This window comes from Salmo trutta, chromosome 10 (genome assembly GCF_901001165.1).
Source record: "Salmo trutta chromosome 10, fSalTru1.1, whole genome shotgun sequence".
NCBI lineage: Eukaryota > Metazoa > Chordata > Actinopteri > Salmoniformes > Salmonidae > Salmo > Salmo trutta.
Genome location: NC_042966.1, coordinates 17,385,238 through 17,406,627, shown reverse-complemented (window position 1 = coordinate 17,406,627; position 21,390 = coordinate 17,385,238). Strand labels below are relative to the sequence as shown.

At 43.7% G+C, this 21,390-nt stretch overlaps 2 protein-coding genes and 1 non-coding gene across 5 annotated transcripts in view; 2 read left to right on the top strand and 1 right to left on the bottom strand.

Annotated features, from left to right (window-relative positions):
* Positions 1-4,219: 4,219 nt before the first annotated feature.
* Positions 4,220-4,292, bottom strand: trnaa-agc (transfer RNA alanine (anticodon AGC)). The gene has a single exon. It is a non-coding gene; the product is annotated as a tRNA-Ala (tRNA).
* A 2,050-nt stretch (positions 4,293-6,342) lies between these two features.
* Positions 6,343-9,256, top strand: LOC115201235 (BTB/POZ domain-containing protein KCTD21-like). 2 transcript variants are annotated; one of them, XM_029764689.1, is made up of 3 exons: positions 6,343-6,523; positions 7,115-7,745; positions 7,888-9,256. In XM_029764689.1, the coding sequence occupies exons 2-3, from the start codon at positions 7,326-7,328 to the stop codon at positions 8,362-8,364; spliced, it is 897 nt and encodes a 298-aa protein (XP_029620549.1). In that variant the 5' UTR covers positions 6,343-6,523; positions 7,115-7,325; the 3' UTR covers positions 8,365-9,256. The 2 variants fall into 2 exon arrangements, with proteins under 2 accessions (XP_029620549.1, XP_029620548.1); XM_029764688.1 differs by lacking the exon at positions 6,343-6,523 and having other exon boundaries at positions 6,817-7,745.
* A 982-nt stretch (positions 9,257-10,238) lies between these two features.
* The window catches only part of LOC115201233 (lethal(2) giant larvae protein homolog 2), a 30,245-nt gene continuing 19,093 nt past the window's right edge, over positions 10,239-21,390 (top strand). For both annotated transcript variants that reach the window (XM_029764687.1, XM_029764686.1), the window contains exons 1-4: positions 10,239-10,557; positions 20,264-20,373; positions 20,516-20,613; positions 21,229-21,310. In XM_029764687.1, the coding sequence (XP_029620547.1) occupies positions 20,299-20,373; positions 20,516-20,613; positions 21,229-21,310 (255 nt within the window). In that variant the 5' untranslated portion in view covers positions 10,239-10,557; positions 20,264-20,298. The remainder of the gene's footprint in view (positions 10,558-20,263; positions 20,374-20,515; positions 20,614-21,228; positions 21,311-21,390) is intronic.

Here is a 21,390-nt window from a genome sequence, read left to right as displayed (position 1 = left end):
GGATGTAAGGACCGACGCCGGAGATGAGAAGCAGGTATGGGGAGTCAAACATTTAATCAGAAACAGGCATGAAACAAGACATGAACAGCGTCAGCACACGGGTATACAAGGACATATGACAATCAATACTGAGGCAGGGAACAGAGTGGGGAACCAGACAGATATAGGGGAGATAATGACAGAGGTGATTGAGTCCAGATGAGTCCAATAATCGCTGAAGCGCGTGACGGGGGGAAGGCAGGTGTGTGTAATGCTGGGGAGCCTGGCACCTTCAAGCGCCAGGGAGAGGGAGCGGGAGCGGGAGCAGGCGTGACAGGGGAGGGTTTGGCCGGCTGGGATTTAAGTAGCCCTTTGGACCTAGACTTGGTGCTCCGGTACCGCTTCCTTGTGCGATAGCAGAGTGAACAGTCTTTGACTTGGGGGACTGGAGTCTTTTACTATTTTTTGGGCCTTCCTCTGACACCGCCTAGTATATAGGTATTGGATGGCAGGAAGCTTGGTCCCAGTGATGTACTGGGCCGTACCCACTACCCTCTGTAGCGCCTTACGGTCGTGTGCTCTTCAACTGTACTGAGTAGAAGGCAGACAGCGTGTATGGCGTTGTGTGTGAGTGGTTTGCTGATGTCAATGTTGTGAACAGAGTGCCCCATGGTGGCGGTGTGGTTATGGTATGGGCAGGCATAAGCTATGGACAAGGAAGACAATTGCATTTTATTGATGCCAATTTGAATGCACAGACATACAGTGACGAGATTCTGAGGCCCATTGTCATGTCATTCATCCGCAACCATCACCTCATGTTTCACCATGATAAAGCACGGCCCCATGTCACAAGGATCTGTACACAATTCATGGAAGCTGAAAATGTCCCAGTTCTTCCATGGCCTGCATACTGACCAGACATGTCCCCCATTGAGCCTGTTTGGGATGCTCTGGATCGACGTGTACGACAGCGTGTTCCAGTTCCCGCCAATATCCAGCAACTTCGCACAGCCATTGAAGAGGAGTTGGACAACATTCCACAGGGCACAATCAACAGTCTGATCATCTCTGCATGAGGCAAATGGTGGTCATACCAGATACTGACTGGTTTTCTGATCCACGCCCCTACCTTTTTTTTAAGGTATCTGTGACCAACAGATGCATATCTGTATTCCCAGTCATGTGAAATCCATAGATTAGGGCCTAAATCATTTATTTCAATTGACAGATTTCCTAAATGAACTGCACCTCAGTAAAATCTTTGAAATTGTTGCATTTATATTTTTCTTCAGTGTAGGTTTCTCTTTATTTACACTACCGTTCAAAAGTTTGGGGTCACTTAAAATATCCTTGTTTTTGAAAGAAAAGCACATTTTTCGCCCATTAAAGTAACATGAAATTGATCAGAAATACAGTGTAGATATTGTTAATGTTGTAAATGACTATTGTAGCAGGAAGCTTGGCCCCAGTGATGTACTGGGCCGTTCGCACTACCTTCTGTAGTGCCTTGCGGTCGGAGGCCGAGCAGTTGTCATACCAGGCAGTGATGCAACTAGTCAGGATGCTCTCGATGGTGCAGCTGTAGAACCTATTTAGGATCTGAGGACCCATGCCAAATATTTTCAGTCTCCTGAGGGGGAATAGGTTTTGTCGTGCCCTCTTCACGACTGCCCTCTTCACGACTGCTGCCTTTAATTACTTGTTACTTTAATTTCTTATTCTTATCCATATTTTTTTTTAAATGCATTGTTGGTTAGGGGCTCGTAAGTAAGCATTTCACTGTAAGGTCTACACCTGTTGTATTCGGCGCATGTGACTAATAAAATTGGATTTGATTTAAAATTGAGTTGCACCCCCTTTTGAATTCTGAACAGCTTAAATTCATTGGAGCATGGATTCTACAAGGTATCGAAAGCGTTCCACAGGGATGCTGGCCCATGTTGACGCCAATGCTTCCCACTGTTGTGTCAAGTTGGCTGTTAGTGGATCTCTAGCTCGTTCCTTCTCATCCCACAGATGCTCAGTTGGATTGAGATCTGGTGACTGGGTAGGCCACCGCACTAAGCTGAATTCACTGTCATGTTTGTGGAACCATTCCTGGACTATCCTAGCCATTGTGCCATGGGGCATTATCCTGCTGAAGAAATCCATTCGCAGATGGATACACTGCTGCTATGAAGGGATGCACTGTCACGACTCCTACCGAAGGTGGCTCCCCTTCCTGCTCGGGTGGTGCTCGGCGGTCGTCGTCACCGGCCTACTAGCTGCCACTGATTCCCTTTTTCCCCCTTTCTGTTTATTGTTTGCACATGTTTTGTGTTAGGCTGATTAGTCGGGTTATTTTAGCCAGTAGGCCCGCCTGCTCTGTGTGCGGGAATGTTTTGTGTATTTGCGTCTGTGCACGCTCGTGTTTGAGGTGCTTTGTACGTGGGTTTCCTCGGACTGTTTCAGTCCCCAGTGTTTGGGGCATTTTGTTTTTGTGTGCTCTCTGTATCTCCGTGGGGGGGCTTGTGTTCGCCGTGTGTGACATTAAAGCACTACCCTGTACTCTCTGCTTCCTGCGCCTGACTTCGCACCCACTACGCCCAGAGCCTTACATGCACCTAATTGGCGATGATGTTCAGATATCCTGTGGCATTCAAACATTTCTCCACTTTTATCAAGGGGCCCAATGTATGCCATGAAAATACACCCCACACCATCCCACCACCACCAGTCTGAAATGTTGACACTCGGCATGATGGCTGCGTGAACTCATGTGGTTTTCTCCATACCCTCCCATCAGTGTGAAACACCAGGAATCGGGATTCATCAGACCAAGCAATGTTTTTCACATTCTCCAGTGTCCAGTGTTTTCACTCCTTAGCCCACTGCAACCGCAGTTTCTAGTATTTTGCTGAAAGAAGTGGAAGTCAGTAAGGCCGTCGGCTGCCATACCCCATTCGTGTCAGGGTACGACGAGTTGTGGATTATTTTATGGGTCTTTGGGCACCAATGTTGTACTGGACTGTAAGTTGACAAACTGTAGCCCATCTTTTGCTCTGCAAAATTTGTGTCAGCCTCCTTTGTCCTCTTTCATCAATTACCTATTTTCGACGACTGGCCTGCTGTTGGCTGGATGTCCTTTGGGTGGTGGACCATTCTTGATATGCATGGGAAACTGTTGAGCGTTAGAAATGCAGCAGCGTTGCAGTTCTTGACACACTCAAACAGGTGCGCCTTGCACCTACTAGCATACCCCGTTCAAAGGCACTTAAATATTTTGTCTTGCCAATTCACCCTCTGAATGGCACACATACACAATCCATGTCTCAATTGTCTCAAGGCTTAAAAATCCATCTTTAACCTGTCACCTCTCCTTCATCTACACTGATTGAAGTGAATTTAACAAGTGACCTCAATAAGGGATCATAGCTTTCACCTGGATTCACCTGGTTGTCTATGTCATGGAAAGAGCAGGTGTTCCTAATGTTTTGTACACTATTGAATATAGGATGAAAACAGACCGTGATTAAACAGTGAGAATAAGCAAAAATGTCAACATCTAAAATATGATGAAAATGTGACATGGATCTGATGTTGCATGTTCAAGGTATTTACAACACCACATGACATGAATGGTGTTGCAGTTTCCACGTAGATTCTATGTGAGATTGTGTGTGTGTGTGTGTGTGTGTGTGTGTGTGTGTGTGTGTGTGTGTGTGTGTGTGTGTGTGTGTGTTTATTTAACATTCCAGACAGCATAGCAATGGTGAGAGACATACCCATGGCAATGGGACCTATTTGCAACACTTCTTCTCTTTCCTTCCCTCTCCCTTTCTCCTTCCACTTTCATTTTTTGTTGTTGAACAATAACACTTCTTCCCACAATCATACATTTTTTAAGGCTTAATCATGAACTAACTGTTTATGAAAATGCACTTGATATAGGCCTGAATAATGATAAACACTGATCGAAATTGCACAGGTTCTATCGTTATTTTAGATTTAATGTAGTTGGATGAGAACATACCGCCCTCTACTGGAAGAGAGAGTCGAGAGAGAGAAAGCAATGAAAGCAGTTGGACATTCATGCGGTAGGACATTGAAGGCAATGCAATTATATTCGAAGTAATAACTTTTTAATATTCCGTACTTATTGTATTGAACAGAAATATCCACAACACAAATACTAGATATGTACACACGCTGTCATCGAATAAACCACAGAAATCTCCTTAGTAAATGTGAAAATTATTGGAGGATGCGGGCATCGATCCCGCTACCTCTCGCATGCTAAGCGAGCGCTCTACCATTTGAGCTAATCCCCCGGCTAGTAATATTGAGGAGGTTTAAAGTACTTAGACTCAGATGCAAATGCTTATAAAAGTGGTACGTTTAGTTATTTATAACCACGTTTCCAACCAATTTTCATGCGAGTACAGTCATACAAACTGTGATGGTAACAGGACATTTCGATAAAAAAAAATTAAATGCCGACACATATTTGTTCGTTCGACATAGTGGGATCTTTTTGTGTCGGAAACGCCTTTGTGCAACAATATTGATAAAAATAACAATCATATCTATACTGAACAAAAATATAAACGCAACATGCATCAGTTTCAACGATTTTACTGAGTTACAGTTCATAGAAGGAAATCAGTCAATTGAAATAAATTCATTTGGCTCTAATTTATGGAATTCACATGACTGGCAGGGGCGCAGCCATGGGTGGGCCTGTGAGGACATAGGCCCACCCACTGGGGACCCAGGCCCACCCACTGGGGAGGCAGGCTGATTTTATGTATTGACAAATTCTCTAAAACAATGTTGGAAGCAGCTTATGGTAGAGAAATGAACATTCAATTATCTGGCAACAGCTCTGGTGAACATTCCTGCAGTCAGTATGCCAATTGCATGCTCCCTCCAAACTTGAGACATCTGTGGCATTGTGTTATATAACAAAACTGCACATTTTAGAGTGGCCTTTTATTGTTCCCAGCACAAGGTGCACCTGTGTAATGATCATGCTGTTTAAACAGCTTCTTGATATTCCACACCTGTCAGGTGGATGAATTATCTTGGCAAAGGACATATGCTCACTAACAAGGATGTAAACAAATTCCAGAGTAGGCGTTCTGCTAATTCTGTTCTGAGGCATTTTATGAGCACCACCACAGTGAATGGGAAATGGATTCAAAGGGAACTCCCTCTGCTGGGGATTTGCTGAATGTGCAATCCTAAAGGAGGGCTGTGATTGGTTAATGAAATATAACATGCATTTATGTATAAAAATGGGTCATGTCATTAGAAGTACCAGAGAGCAAGCACACTTTGACATTCCAAACAACATGTCTGAAAAAAAGCTAAATCAAAAAATTAACTTTTGAGATATTATCTTTTTATGTTGAATAAATGAATGTGAAAATTTGCATTTCATCTAGACATACTCCATATTTGAGAACACACTACAAGAAGTATAGTATACTGACACTAAGACATCTGTATCATGTATGGTTCACGGATCATAGGGTCTTACAGGAGGCATGTATAGGTCTAAAAAGTGGCTAAGATTATGTGAGGATTGCCAGAACAATCTGAGATACACAAAATATCTTCTGCCTACGCAGGTGTGGAATCGTCCTATAGGCCAGCGGTTCCCAAACTGTGGAGGGCACGGGATGTTCACCAATGCTGGAAGAGGGGCCTGAGTGAAAAGGTTGGGAACCCCTGCTATAGGCATACGCTAAAGAATCATGGCTAATGCTAAAGTAAAGCTAAAGCTTAACAGAAAGTGTTGTTTATTACTGTGTTATGACTGTATTATATACTCTTGTTGTTTCCTCACATCTCTGGAGGCAACTCCTGTCCCTCTGTCTGACTCAGGCCTGGTCATCCTCATCCGTAATTAGAACGTCAAACATTCTCTAATGGGCAGCGAGTACCATGGCAGATGAAGACAGTGTGAGGAGGCAGTCGCCATCTTGGAAAAGGCCAGCTTGAGAGATGCCACACTGAAGGACCAGGAGGGTGAGAACGAGAGGATATTATATTCTGTTCTAATCTATTCTTATACATTCAAGCATTGTGTTATTTTTTTAATTGTTCCAGATGCTAAGAGCCGATTGGACGATGACACCTGTCGAGGGCTCGTCAAGTGATTGAGGAGATAGAGCTTACGGCCCAGGCAGCAGAGCCCCTGAAGAAAGGGGCCTACAAAGAATTTGGCAAACTCATGGTGGAAAGCCACAACTCACTCAGGTGAATAGAGAACACCCTCAAAAGAAATCCTCAACGCAGTCAATGCATTGAGGACAGATTCTTGTTTTATTCATCCACATGTAAAATATGATAGAAATGTAAAGTATCCATCCATAATGTGTTCCCTACTGTCAGGAACCTGTATGAGATGAGCTGTAAGGAACTGGATGAGCTGGTGTCTGCAGCCGTGGATGTGGAAGGTGTGTTCGGCAGCAGGATGACAGGTGGAGGTTTTGGAGGTTGTACTGTCACACTACTGCAGCCTAGAGCCATAGACAGGACCATGCAGCACATACAGGTGAGGAGGAATACACACACACACACACACACACACACACGCTGTGTGAATGGGACTTGGGGACAAGATTGCACAAACTGGTCACTGTGGGTAAAAGAGCTTTTAGAATATCTACTGTCACTTTAAGACAAACTGCTTAGTCCCCTGTGTCTTGCCTGAACAGCCTCCAGAGAGTATGTGTGTGTGTTTGTGCACGCGCCCCTGTCTGTGTGTGTGTGCGTGTGTGTGCGTGTGCGTGTGTGTGTGTGAGTGAGTGAGACAGTAGGGGTTACGGCAGAAGAATAAAAGCTAGCAGCGCCCCTTTATTAGCATTCCAGTCCTTCTCTCCCGCCTCGCTGTCCTTCTCTCCCGTCTCTCTCACTGCCAGCTGCTCAGACACAAACAGTCTTATGCAACTAACCAGGCCTCAGCTCACCAACAGGAATCCTACACAGCATAGGACCATGATGGGGAGAAACAAAACTACAGATAGATAAATCCACCTGCACAGAGCACCGGCTTTTTACAGATCCAGCTTCCAGAAACTCTGAGACAATCTTTTCTGATCTTTTTGTTATTTCATACTTTTGGGGTCTTTTTGTGACTTGCTAGTATTCCGGTTACAACTTTGCCCTGCCGCCTCTGAAAGGAAAGTCTCTTCAGGCTGCAAAAGACACTTGAAACGTATAACTTCCTTTGAACAGTCCGCTGAAGTCCATAGAAAGAGACAGAGAAGTGATATGACAACAGTTCTACCATTTCCAATCTCGAGTGTTCTAATCTAGTGTTCTAGCCTGAGCAGAGGTCGTTTCCATGCCTGAGGATGCTGAACCTAAACTCCTCGGACAGCAACATTAACAGCAACAGTAACTCCTTGTCGGACCCTGTGTCTCTCAACGTTGGCGGTGAGATCTACACTACGACCCTGGACACTCTGACTCGCTACCGAGACTCCATGCTGGGCGCCATGTTCACCGGACAGATCTCTACGCTTAGGGACAAACGCGGAAACGTTTTCATCGACCGCGACGGGAAGGTTTTCCGCTATATCCTGAACTTCCTACGTTTCAGCTTCCTGGACCTGCCGGACGGGTTCTCTGAGATGAGGCTGCTGAGGAGGGAGGCAGATTTCTTCCAGATACGCCCCCTACTGGATGAGATACAGCGGCACGTTGAGGCTGGAGCGCTCAGCCTGAGAAATGCACCCAGAAGAGCCTTGCTGCTGGTGGACGTGGACTGCCAGGTGTGTGTGTGTATTGTTTGTGTGTTTGTTAGTATTATAGTGTAAGCATGTGTGTGTGTATGTGGGTTTGTTGTGGAATGCAGATGTTCTTTCACACATGCATCATTAGCACTGCAGCATCAGCTTGTTTGTCTCATTCCAGGTGCGCGTGCTACACTTCAACCTACGGCGTGCTCCCGAGAACTACGAACTCCGCACATGCTCAGTGTGCATCCTCACCGCCGAAATCTTCTGTACCTGGCGTACCTTTCTGGTTCTCCTCTGTGAGCGTTTCTCTTACCGCACAACCCAGGGTCTTACTTCCCCCCTCCCCAGTGACCAGCGCTACAACCGTCTCAAACTGGAGTGGGTTCCCCGGCCAGACGAACTTCCCCAGGACCAGTATGAGAAACAGCGGTACAGAGGACTCGTCATCTCGGACTCTTGGGCCACACAGACCCACTTAGGTGACCTCTGTGATGCCATCATCCCACGCCGCAGCCCCTGTGAGGTCAAAGACATGCACAGGTTTTTGGAGGAGCTGCTGACGGTGTCTTTGGCAGAGGGTTTTAGGGTTGACTCGGTGACCCCTGACTCCATGGACGTTTTGAACTGCCATACTCTGCAGCTTGTACGGTAGTGATGTAGCTCATTCCAGCTCACCACTGAATCACCAGTTATGGATTTAATCAGACTAAAATAACAAAGGTCACAATATAATGTTTACAACCTACTGCACGACTGCTTATGGATGGTCAATAATTAACATACTTTACTAATACTGTAAAGTTCAAAGGTCGCTCTATGATGTTTACAATCCTCCCTTTGGTGTGAAGCTGAGACTGACCCTGCCATCTGAACCCTCTAACGAATTCTAACCTGGGTAGCCCTGCAGTGGAACAGACCGTTCTTGACGTGTTGTAGTCTGTTCTAAAATGTAGGCTAGGCCTACATCTGGTTTTACAGAATAGACCCTGTCCCCAACAATAAGGAATCCTGTTGATGATCAGTGCAGTTCTTAAAGAGGCAGAGAGAGACGTAGACCGGGTTTGTGATTAGACTGAGTGTTTGGTGGGGTATCTGTGAGAATGTAGGAGGGGTGATCCGAACATTCCAAAGAGTGGGCATCAGTACTTCTGCTGGTATTGTTTTGTTACAAAAACGTGTTAGAGAACTGTGTAACAAACTGACCAGTCTGTAGAGTTGTTTACAACACATCAAGTACACTTTAATAAACACTACTTAATGCAAGGTATTACTCCCTGAACCCCTATCAGTCAGACTGGTGCAAGCTCCTGTCTGGTAGGCGGAAGCGGGATAAGATGTGTAATTTTTGAATGGAGGAAGGAAGGAAGAAATATGTGAGAGGAAAAGATGAGTATGGGAGAGCAACATGGAGGACTGTAGTGCCCAAAAACCTGTTTTAGCATGGGCAGCACCATAGAGGACTTTCACAATGTTTAAGTAGTCAACTGGGTGGTACTTCTTATGTGTTAAGGAAGGATCACATGATTCCATACGGGTCATCAGGAGGGATCAGCCAATTAATTATATTTGTCAACCTTGGCTTTATACCTGTTCAAACAACATGCTCTAGGTGGCAGTATGCACACTTTCAGTTTGTTTGCCAACTCATAGAAGTAGAAGAACAAGAAAATGGACTACTTCAAAATGGAGATGGCCTCAACGGTGCTGCCCATGCTCAAACAATTGCCATAATGGGTCAGATACAATAATGTGATGTCTATCTAAGTATATGGAGAGGAAAGATGCCCGGTTGGAAAACAACCTCCAGCCCCTTCCTCCTACCCCCATCTACTCAGCTCGCAATGCATCTGTAACTTGCAGATCCAAAGGAAACATATAAGTATGTGCAAGGATTAAGGTCATGGCTTTACTATTATCCTTCCAATACTGTTTTCAGTGTTTTGAATGAACTCAAAAATTCACTAGCTGTATATTTATCTCTACATGAGCGATACAGTGAAGAGCAAACACTGTGCATTTTTCCATTATGTACAACTTGACCACAAAAAAAGCACATTCCTATTGATTTGCAGGGTCTTTTGTTTGCGGATGTAGCAATGTTTAATCAAGCAGATGGGGGTGAAATGAGCAGGTAAAGCAATCTTTTGTATGACTTTTCTTCAGAGTGCCTTAAACTATCATGATTCTAATACAGTTAATAATTGCCAAGCACTAAATCAAATGAAGTATAATCTCTTGTGGTTGCATCTCAAAGACTGTTATGTTGTATTATACAATTACTCCGAAAAGTACCATCAATATGAGATTATTGTTTACACTATAAGTAACTCTGCAAAATAAACAGAATGAGTTTGATACCTTATACTTCATGCAACATCTGTTCACAATGTAACGTTACTTCCTGAAAATGTACTAGGGGAAATTCCAAAGTTTACTTTAAATTAATAAACATCTGACTCTACATTTGGAGCCAAACCTATTTGTATGGTCATGCTTTACTCCCTTGCTGATTCGTATTGCGGAAGAGGATGTGAAGGGAGGAGTCTGAGCGGAGGCTAGCCAGTCAAGTTGCGCTTTGCGGGTCTGGGGCATCGGGAATCATCACCTCGAGGCTGCGGAGACGGGGCAAACGAAAGATAGGTGGACTAGCGAGCCTCCAAACAAACCAACACAGGACCTGCATTTACATACTTCAATACAAGCAGACGACGCGCGTTGGATTCTGATTTGAAATTGGTTTGGGAAGTTGAAACGTGGCAAACTGGACGCCGACCAAGCTCTGTGAATTAGCGGGCGAAAGCGTGTTGATATTGGACACAGCTGGGCAACGGCCGTTGGGAGTCAGGTGAGTTTCGAAGGGCCCGAGCGAGAGAGGAGTGTCGCGTCTACAGGTGTTGTAGCATGTCGTTAGTTAACCAGCTAAAATGCTATTACTTGACCTTACTGCTGAAGTTTAATTTAACTGGGTAACACTCGCTAGTTAGCACGTCAACCTCGAGAGATTAGTTACTGTGTGTTAACTTGACTAACGTTAGCTAGTTAGCTTGCCAGTGTTGTTGGTGAACCGCTGCCAAGCCATTCAAATACATTTCCATTCGACCAGGGATGAAAGGGTCTATACCCTTTAGACATAGCTTAAATAATCATTAACTTTTGGATACACCGGACTGACATACAAGTACCTGTTAACTTGCTTGCTGCACAAGTTTATGAAATAGCGAACGTTAGCTAGCTACCTAACGTTAGCTAACTCAGAACGCTAACGTTACTGTAACAAACTCGCTAGCAGTCGCCATGTCTGTCTATTAGCTAAAAATATTCACCGTTCAGGGCCATCAACATCACGAATCATTCACCACGTTTTTTAATCAGCTGAGCTAGCTAACTGTTGCATAATGATGGAAAGGTAAAACTTTGGCAACGGGAAAGAGTAGGTGGGAGAAAGGTGTCTTCCTCGCCTCGCAGGTAGTTTGAGTCAACGGTAGAGGTAGGGTTTCATCAATGAGTAATTATGTTTGGGGAGGGGGCGTATGGGTTTGTGGTAAGAAGTAATCTGTTAAACCGGTTTGACTGGTTTCAGGAAAATTCCCGACCAAAATAAGAGAATATTGTCTTCATTACAAATGTCAACAAGACTGTTTTGGGTTATACATGACGTTCACGTCATTCTTGGCTTCTGCAACACGGAGGATACTTAAGATTGTATTCATTTCTGCCAGCTGTTTGTCATCTGTTTGCAGTTCTATGCAAATGTGCAGTAATGAATTTGCACGCATTGCTACCTTTTTATATGGCTTTACAAGTGTCAAGTATTTACTCAGTCAAGAGTGAGGCTTACTGTACCTTTGGACAGTGTTGGTTTCTATCCAGGAAAAAAGACTGGGACAGACAGGCTACTACTGAAGGACAGACATTCCACTGACACTGCCCAGTTCTTCATTCCCACCTGCAGCTGTGCTAGCCAAACAACACCCCTTTGTTCCCAGCAGACCTCTGCCATTGGGACATGATAAATTCCACCTGAAACTACTCCCCAGTTTCTAAGCAAAACAAGCACCTGTCCCAAAATGTACAGGTAACTGCCGAAATAAAAACCACAAGTGATACAAAGTATATTAAAAGCAGGTGCTGCCAAGCAGGTGTCATTCATGAGTTAAACAAATAAAGTCCCATAATGCTTAGGGTCATGTATAAAAATTCCCATTATTTTGGTTGCCATGACTAAAAGGAGCATAGGGGGATTAGGCTGTGTGTGTCTCAGTCGCCAGATCTCAACCCGATTGAACTCTTATGGAAGATTCCGGAGCGGTGCCTGAGACAGTGTTTTCCACCACCATCAACAAAACAATGAGAAATTCCATAATTTGGTGAACAATGGTGTCACATCCCTCCAATAGAGTTCCAGACACAATAATTAATCTATGCCTAGGTGCATTGGAGCTGTTCTGGAGGCTTGTGGTGACCCAACACCTTAAGACATTGTTGGTGTTTCCTTTATTTTGGCAGTTATCTGTAGATCAGTCTTGATAAGGAAAGCTAAAGAAGTATTGAGATCAAATCGCTCTGGCTAAGTTGTTTTCATTAGAGTAGGCCATGCTAAGGGTGCTTACTGCTTAGCCAAGTGCAGAATGATGGAAGAGTATAACGTTATGGAGGGAAGGATACAGCATTTTTACAAGACACTGACTGACCAGTGACCACATGATTCATTCTCTAAACAACCTAAAGTCTAGTCTCACCTCCAAGGGCAACAAAAGGCCCTCTTGAGGGCCATGTTTTGCTTGTAAGTCTTTCAACCCATGCCTCGAGTTGGCTAGATGCAATTCCTCACTGAACGTGTCATGCCAGTGGCTCGTTAACCTACACACTGTACAGTCTCCTATCTAGGCCTAATTCCTGTTTTACTCTACCAATGTTGAACAGTTTACCTCGCAGGAGAAATAGACTGGTTAGCTAATGAGACAGGAGAGGAAGTAGAGTAGCTAATGTAACAGTTTAGCTTCCGTCCCTCTCCTTGCCCCTACCTGGGCTCGAACCAGGGACCCTCTGCACACATCGACGACAGCCACCCTCGTAGCATCGTTACTCATCGCTCCACAAAATCCACGGCCCTTGCAGAGCAAGGGGAACAACTACTTCAAGGTCTCAGAGCGAGTGACGTCACCGATTGAAACGCTATTAGCGCGCACCCCGCTAACTAGCTAGCCATTTCACATCAGTTACACTAACGCTTAACTTAATCTTCAACAGTAACATTAACTTCTCTCGCTTGTTTTACCAAGGCCTCTAGGTCATGTTTTAAGTAGCTAAGTAATAGGGGGGTCAATACAGTTGCGTGACATTATTTTTTGGACAATAATATATTAAGATTTGACTCCTGTGTGTACATGCGTACAGTACTAGTCAAAAGTTTGGACACACCTACTCATTCAAGTGTTTATTTTTACTGTTTTCTACATTGTAGAATAATAGTGAAGACAAACTATGAAATTACACATGGAATCATGTAGTAACCAAAAAAGTAATAAACAAATCTAAATGATTTTTTTTGATTCTTCAAAGTAGCCACCCTTTGCCTTTGACAGCTTTGCACACACTTGGCATTCTGTCAACCAGCTTCACCTGGAATGCTTTTTCAGCAGTCTTGAAGGAGTTCCTGCATATGCTGAGCACTTGTTGGCTGCTTTTCCTTCACTCTGCGGTCCAACTCATCCCAAACCATCTCAATTGGGTTGAGGTCGGGTGATTGTGGAGGCCAGGTCATCTGATGCAGCACTCCATCACTCCTTGGTCACATAGCCCTTACACAGTCTGGAGGTGTGTTGGGTCATTGTCCTGTTGAATAAGTGTGCCTTGAATTCTAAATAAATCAGTGTCACCTGCGAAGCACAATCACACCACCACCTCCGTGCTTCATAGTGGGAACCACATGGGAGATCATCCCTTCACCTACTCTGCGTCTCAAAAAGACACAGCGGTTGAAACCAACAATCTCAAATTTGGACTCATCAGACCAAAGGATGGTTTCCATTGCTTGTGTTTTTGTCCCAAGAAAGTCTTCTTATTATTGGTGTCCTTTAGCTGTGGTTTCTTTGCAGCAATTCGACCATGCAGGCCTGATTCATGCTGTCTCCTCTGAACAGTTGATGTTGAGATGTCTGTTACTTGAACTCTGTGAAGCATTTATTTGGGCTGCAATTTCTGAGGCTGATTTCTGAGGCTCTAATGAACTTATACTCTGCAGCAGCGGTAACTCTGGGTTTTCCTTTCCTGTGGCGCTCCTCATGAGAGCCAGTTTCATCATAGCGCTTGATGGTTTTTCCAACTGCGCTTGAAGAAACTTTCATTGTTCTTTAAATTTTCCACATTGACTGACCTTCATGTCTTAAAGTATTGGACTGTTGTCTCTTTGCTTATTTGAGCTGCTCTTGCCATAATATGAACTTGGTATTTTACCAAATAGGGCTATATTCTCTATCCCACCCCTACCTTGTCACAACTGATTGGCTCAAATGCATTAAGAAGGAAAGAAATTCCACAAATTAACTTTCAAGAAGGCACACCTGTTAATTGTATTGCAGGTGACTACCTCATGAAGCTGGTTGAGAGAATGCCAAGAGTGCAAAGCTGTCATCAAGGCAAAGGGTGGCTATTTTGAAGAATCTCAAATATAAAATATATTTAGATTTGTTACACTTTTTTGGTTACTACATGATTCCATGTGTTATTTCATAGTTTTGATGTTTTCACTATTATACTACAACGTGTCAACTTTTGTCTGGTATTGTAGAAAAATATATATTTTTGCTACTCTAGGTAGCGGTAGTCAGCTGTACCTGCACTAAAACTCCAGTATTTGGCATCCTAAAGCGTCTTCTCTATCTTCTTTTTAAATGGTGAGGCTGCATGTTTTAAGCATTTTTATTTCCCGGACTGATCCAAACTTATTTTCTCAGGCTCTCTGTCTCTCTGCAGCAGAGATATAGTGAGCAGTATGTTTGGCACATCAAATCGCAATAGAATTACAGTATTGAATCGCAATACATATCTTATCGTCACCTAAGCGTTGTGACAATATCGGACCTTGAGGCCCCTGGCATTTCCTAGTAATGCATCAAAATGTATCCCAAGAACAGTCAATAGTGAACGACTAGGAAAGAATGTGACAATGTGTTGTTGCATAGACCTTTATTTTTCTATTCAAGTCGGTGCACATTGTATAGCTTTTGTCCTAACGGTTGCACAGCCTTAGGAGCTGCTTGATACATGATACCACAATACAAAAAAATCCTCAAGGGGATGATAATAACAGAAAGTGCACTCTACTCCACACAGTAGGCAATGAGCAATAATGCAACCAGTAGCGTTGTAACTAAATAGCAGTGAGGCCAGTGTAAACTGTTGTCCTGTCTGTGTGATTACAGGAGGGAGGGGAATGACATCCTGTCCACCAGACCCCCGACAATATTTTATTTCTGTCCAGACAGTGACAAGAAAAACATCTCTGCTCTGAGTCCCATGAATATATTCTTCCTTGAATCCCTGTAATCAATTATCCTTATCACTGATTGTAGACGTGAAATGAAGGTTATGATGTTATTGGTTTCACAAATTCAACCTTACTGGCAGATCAGTGATGAGATCCATTTCTAAAAGTATTTGAGGAGTCAGGTCCCATCCGTTGATGCTGAGTGAGAGGAGTCATCACTAAGAATAGGCCTAACCCTGCAATGAGTGGGTATGGCTCAGCCTGTACCAGCGTGACAGCCTACACAGCCGCCCTTCCCTTTTCTCTCTTATTCTCCTTTTTAGACGTTGAGGCCTAAATTTAATTTGTGTGCTGCATTGTCATGCAGGCTGACTCAGTATGAAGGACTTCTAAACTTTCAGTCCTATGCTCTTCTTGCGTCTTAGGACAAAGGTTAAGAGTCTGTTTGCAAATTCACTGAGAAGCGTGACTAAATTATTTTGGGTCAGTGAAACTCAATGTCCCACTCTTCCATAGTGATAGAGTTCAGGAGAGGAGGTAGCTGAGCCTCTGTGTGCCATGAGTGAGGGAAGAGAGTGGGAGGAGGACGGGAGAGAGGTGTAGTCTCGTCTCAATGTTTTCATGATCACACCACGTTTGCCAACACAGCTAATTCTCCTTGGCTGTATTGTCTCCTGCACTCGTCAGACAGGTTTTCTTATTGTTTGTGTGAGTGAATTAGGCTTTTTAGTTTTATAGCCACACTTTTAACACCAAACATGAACTCCCTCTTCTCGGTTAATTAACTACTTGTTTTTGCTTATCGGCCGGTTTCATGGGAGTGACTTATTAGTCGTTTTTTTTGCCCTACAAGCTCTGACATAGCTGGTGATTGCATAAGAACATAAGTAGAATATTTCAGATGCCAGGCATTTTTCCTGGCCATTCGGTTTGAATTACAATGCCAGCTATGTTGTTTAAAGACGGGGCTTAATGTCCAGAGTTTCCAGATTTCTCTGAAATATGACCTATAATTATTTACAATATGAGTGAAATGTTTTCCTTCCAAAATTTTTTTTAAATTAAATCTGTTAAAGCAGCTTTTCTGTGTTGGAATTGTGTGAGCATACCCCAACAACAGAATGGTGTACATGTATACCGGTCATATAAAAATATGAATGCGAGTAGACTGCTGATTGGTCATCCTCGATGAGGATTTCTTTCTTTTTTTTTAACGGTCGGTTTTGAGGTTGGGTTTTTGAAGTGTTTTCTCTCCAGTTTATTTGATTATTTTTTTTGGGGGGGGTTGATTTCTTTTTTTTACGGTATATCGACAATATCGCAATATTTTTGTGCTAGGTGGCTGTACCTGCACCAAAACTCCAGTATATATATTTTTTCTTCATAGCTTGTTCTTTTTAAATATGGAGCCATTGTTTTCAGCACTTTTATTTCCATGATTGATCAAAACTTGTTTTCTCATGGCTCTCTCTTGTCCCTCTGCAGCAGATATATGGTGAGCAATATGTTTAACATCGAATCGTAATACAATCACAGTATCGAATCGCAATACATATAGAATCGTGAGAATCGCAATACAAATCATATCGGCAGCTAGCCTAAGTATCATGATAATATTGTATTGTGAGCTCTCTGGCAATTCCCAGCCCTACAATTTATGGTTTGTCCACAAATTAGTATAGAATGAGTCAACAACTTTATTTGAGGACGAGTTAGCCTAACAGAATATGAACTTTTAAAAGTGAGATTTTCACTGATGGTTACTTTAAGCACAGTAGCTCTAGTACTAAGTCTAGTTTACATCTGATGCCCTGTCCAGGCATGTTTGTGTGTGTTTTCTTCCCTCTGTACATCCCTCTCATCTCTGATGCTTTGAGTTGGTTTAATGCTGGGAGTTTGATGTCACAGGTGAGTAGTGTTAACGAACTGGGAGTGTGATTCTGCCGTAGCCAAGCATTTCCAAAGAATTTAATATGAATTTGTAGAAGCCCGCATATAGGCTAGGCCCCACTTAAAACAATGCTGCTCTCATTCAGTTTGATCTTTGTCATCAAGAATGACATCAGTGTTGTTTTAAGAGCGAGGCCAGGTAATACATTTACACCGATGTCAAAACTTCATTGTCTTGTAAATCCTTGACCAAGTGTGTAAACACTGTTAACGGCCCTTGCTGGTTAGGATAATTGCTGTGTGAGGTGGGTGTCTGTCTGTGTACCTATTTCTCAACACAAGGTCATTGCCCTGCTCTGTCCAAATGGAATTCCTGGGAAAATCCATGTCGGATTTCGCTCAGTTAGTGTAATAGAATGGCTATACTGTCCACTCACTGACACTGTGGATGTTTACCACTTAGTTTCTGTGTCACTGACTTCAGCATAGCATTGTTTTTCCAAGTAATGAACAAATCCCTTCCCTTTGGGGACTTCCCCTAAGCCTTATTGCCAGAATACTGTCCACAGGGTGTTATGAATGGAAATGTAGGCTATGTCTGTTAGAATATGTCATGTGACATACTGCACATGATTCCCGGCTCCAAACCAGTAACTGTACTGTAGACTTGAATAAGTCACTCATTTTCAGTTTGCTCCATTTTCCAAGCCTTTTGTACTCTGAAGAAAAGAGAGCCGCAACAGGAAGAGGCGGAACTTGCTGTTTGAGTTGACAGTTCTAAACACAACTCTGTTCTGATGGTGAGGTTCTAATGGGAGCGTATGGGATGCATAATCACTGGTTAGGCCTTGCCTAACTGTCACACTGGTTGAAATCCTACAATTAATCACCATGTTGTCTGTTTCAGTAATGATGTCGGCTATGGCTTCCTTGGGTCTGTGTTGACATTGAGCACTGCCATAAGACCGCCTGGTAGTCCTCATATGATGAAGCCAAGGTCATGCTTTTCCATACTGCGGTGTGCCTGCATATGCGTTGTGTGTTCCTCCTACAGCTACCCTCAGTTTTCATCAGCAGAGCAGATTCTTGTCCTTGCCTAGGAAGCCATTATGTGTGTGAAGCCCTAAAGAGGACCTCCCACCCAGCCTTTGTTAGCAGGCTTAGAGCACTGAGCTGCTTCTTTCTGCTCTGCTGGCCCCTTGGGTCTACATTGGCGGACTCAGAGGAACAGAATGGGTACTAGACCAATGGGCACGACACACATTTAACATGGAACTCTCTTCTATTAAAAAAAATATACATAAATATACATTTATTTAGCACAGATCTAGGGTAAGCCTACCCTCCCCAAATCTTTAAGCATGCAACTTCATCCCACTCCCTTAGTCTGCAGGATCCAAACAAGGAAGTTTACTTGGTGAGGGTGTGAGTCAGTCCTCCACTATCCCATAATCCCTCACACGCCTAATGACTAACGGCATCTTGCCGCTGATATCAGAGTGAGACATACTTTTGTTATTATTACCTTGTCTCGAAGACTGAGTCGGCCAAGACAGAAAATACGGTCTCATAGCTTACCCCGTCTTGCAATATTATAATTTGTAGTTTTTATGAAATCATTGTTTACATTTTTGTATGTTTACTTTAAAATCAAGGCCTGAAACACTGGCCTGTTTTTGTGTAGGGTTTTATGTTGGTCTTTTGAGGGGAACATTTAATTTGTCATCACCTAGGGAGACACAGCTTTGAGGTTGAGTTCAGACAGAGTAGACTGAGGCTTATATGCTGACCTCAACGCCTGCGTCGCAAAATAAATTTACACATGCATGTTACTCAATTATGTACCCACACTGCTCGCGCGTGGTTGTGTAGTCAGGCTCTAAAATAGAACATTGTTCTATTTGTGACGCTTGATACACTGCAAGTCCCTCCTCCCATCTCATTGGTTTTTAGGAGCATATACCCAAAGATGAACTGCGGTCCACACTCCAGTTGGTGGTGGTAATGCACCTTAAAGTTGGTTGCCATCCACCATATCAAGTCTGAAGAAGAAGCCTGGAGGAAGAGAGCTAGAAACTAACTCAGTTTACCCTTTTATCTGTGGAATAATTGTCGTAGTAGAGGACCTTTTGCATTTAAGGTAAAAGAACAACCCAATGTTTATATCCCAGGACAAATTAGCTAGCAACAGGAAGCTAGCTAGCTAAATTGGCATAAATGTTTAAAGCTTTTCGACATATCCCCAAATTAATATAGTTGTTTCAGAGTTAGTTTTGATATTTCAACCTGCGTGTCCTGATCGCGTCTGGTGTGGGTGGACAAAAACTAACGCGCGTGAGTGGTCTGGTCAGCATGTTAGACCACTGACATTTATGGTCTAACCAACCTGTGGCTTTAACCTCTCCTTCACGGGATGGGCTTAGGGAATGTGTTGGTATGTGTAGAGATTAAGAGAAAGCTGTCCAGTACTTTTCCTTCCTCTTAGTGAAATGAAAGTCGGAGTCCAGGGGTTTTAAATTGTCTGGAAAAGAGAGGAGTGTTGTTTTTAAAAGGTTGTGATGGGGTCATGGTTTGTTATGCCCTAAACGTCGCGCAAACGTTATTGATAAAGGAAAGAATGAAAAGCAGACACTAGTTCTTTCTCTCACTTTTCCTCTTTCTCTCTGAAGGGCCTATTTGGAAATGGCAGGTGTGACAGGTGTTTCCATCAGTGTGTAGTAGTAGAACAATGGTCTCTTTAGTTGAGCCTCCAGTGACCTCCGACCCCTAGCTCTTGTCTGAGACGAGCCCTGCCCCCTCAGGCAGTGTGTGTGTGTGTTGACCACAGACAAGAAAGAGTATGCCATGCTCCTCCCATGGAATTCCTTTCTCTCATCTGCCTGTCTCTGTCAGTTGCCAACACACACCATCTGAGCTGAGTTTTTCCTGGAGCGCTGGTTTAGTTACCTGCTCCAGCTGTCAGTCTCTTCACTCTCTTTTCCTCCTTTTTGTTTTGCTCCAGGAAGTTTTCTCCATCTCTTCACCATCTCCACGCCCACGTTCTTCAGATAGTCGAGTGACAGAGAGGAAGAGAGTGGAGACTTGTGAATGAATGCTTGTCGTCCTATTAGGCTATTGCACTTCCCCCCCCTTACTTCATGAATCTCCTCTCTCCCACTGTCTCTCTCTGTAGAGGTGTAGCAGTTGGGCCTGTGTGCTCCTGAGAGGATGAAGAGGTTTAGGAGACACGGCCAGGAGTCCCAGAGAGAGCGGATCAAACAGGAGCTCTACGGGTTCAACAAGGTAAGACCAGTGACAGTCAGTCTGATCCGACAAGGCTTTGATCTCTAGTCTCGACAGGAAGGCTATGATCCCAATTCCAGACAATTATCAGGGAATTTGTCTTGCCAGTGTCTATAATTCTCTCGCTCTCTCACCCACCCAGACAGTGGAGCATGGTTTTCCTCACCAGCCCAGTGCTCTGGGCTTCAGCCCCAGTCTACAGCTCCTGGCCATCGGCACACGCTCCGGAGCCATCAAACTGTATCCTCTTCAATAGACACAGGAGAGGTCTGTCTGGTTGTGTAGGAGTGCAGGATTTAAGTGTTCACACGTTTGAACCAGTTTGTCTCAGTTTCCCCTCTGCTTTAGCTGTCTGTGGTTAGTGTGTGGGTACATGTGGAGTCATTTTTATATTCCCAGGTTGTTGCTCAACTCTGACTACCAGACAGACACACAGCAACTGTGCCTGTCGTAGTGTGTGTTTGATTCATCTTACACAATCGTATTCATTGACAGTGTGGAACCAGTCAGTACACTCCCACCATTCACTCCCAGTCACTGTGATAACCCTTGTCTCCCTGTCATTATAATTAATTCACACAATAGGGGAAATTGTTCTTTTGATAACACAATAAATTCTATGAATGAAAGTATTATTAGCCAAGGGCAGGGCAGCCAGATAAGACACAAAGAAAGACAACAGAAAATGTCTTCTTTCTATAGATGCATGTGGACCGTTTCTGTACAGTAGAAAAATAAGAACCTGTCTATGAATGCGTTGGGGGGGGGGGTGCCTGTGTCTACACATCATGCTTTGTGTGTGTCTGTGTTTGCTGCACATGTGTGTACACTGTGTGTTCTTTAACCTGTGGTCAGTTACGGTGGCCCAGGTGTAGAGTTCATGGGTCTACACGATGAAAACGCTGCCGTCACCCAGGTGCACTTCCTGCCACACCAGGTGAGTGGCTGCTCAACACACACGTTGGCAGCACCTTATCACATGCTCCATTCACACCTGCTACTGAAATGATCTTCTTA

Bases quoted from the DNA above. Each gene is read 5' to 3' on its own strand.
- LOC115201235 (XM_029764689.1), top strand. From the start codon at position 7,326: ATGCTGAACCTAAACTCCTCGGACAGCAACATTAACAGCAACAGTAAC. The intron at 7,746-7,887 runs GTGTGTGTGTGT...GTCTCATTCCAG, and splicing joins TGGTGGACGTGGACTGCCAG to GTGCGCGTGCTACACTTCAA.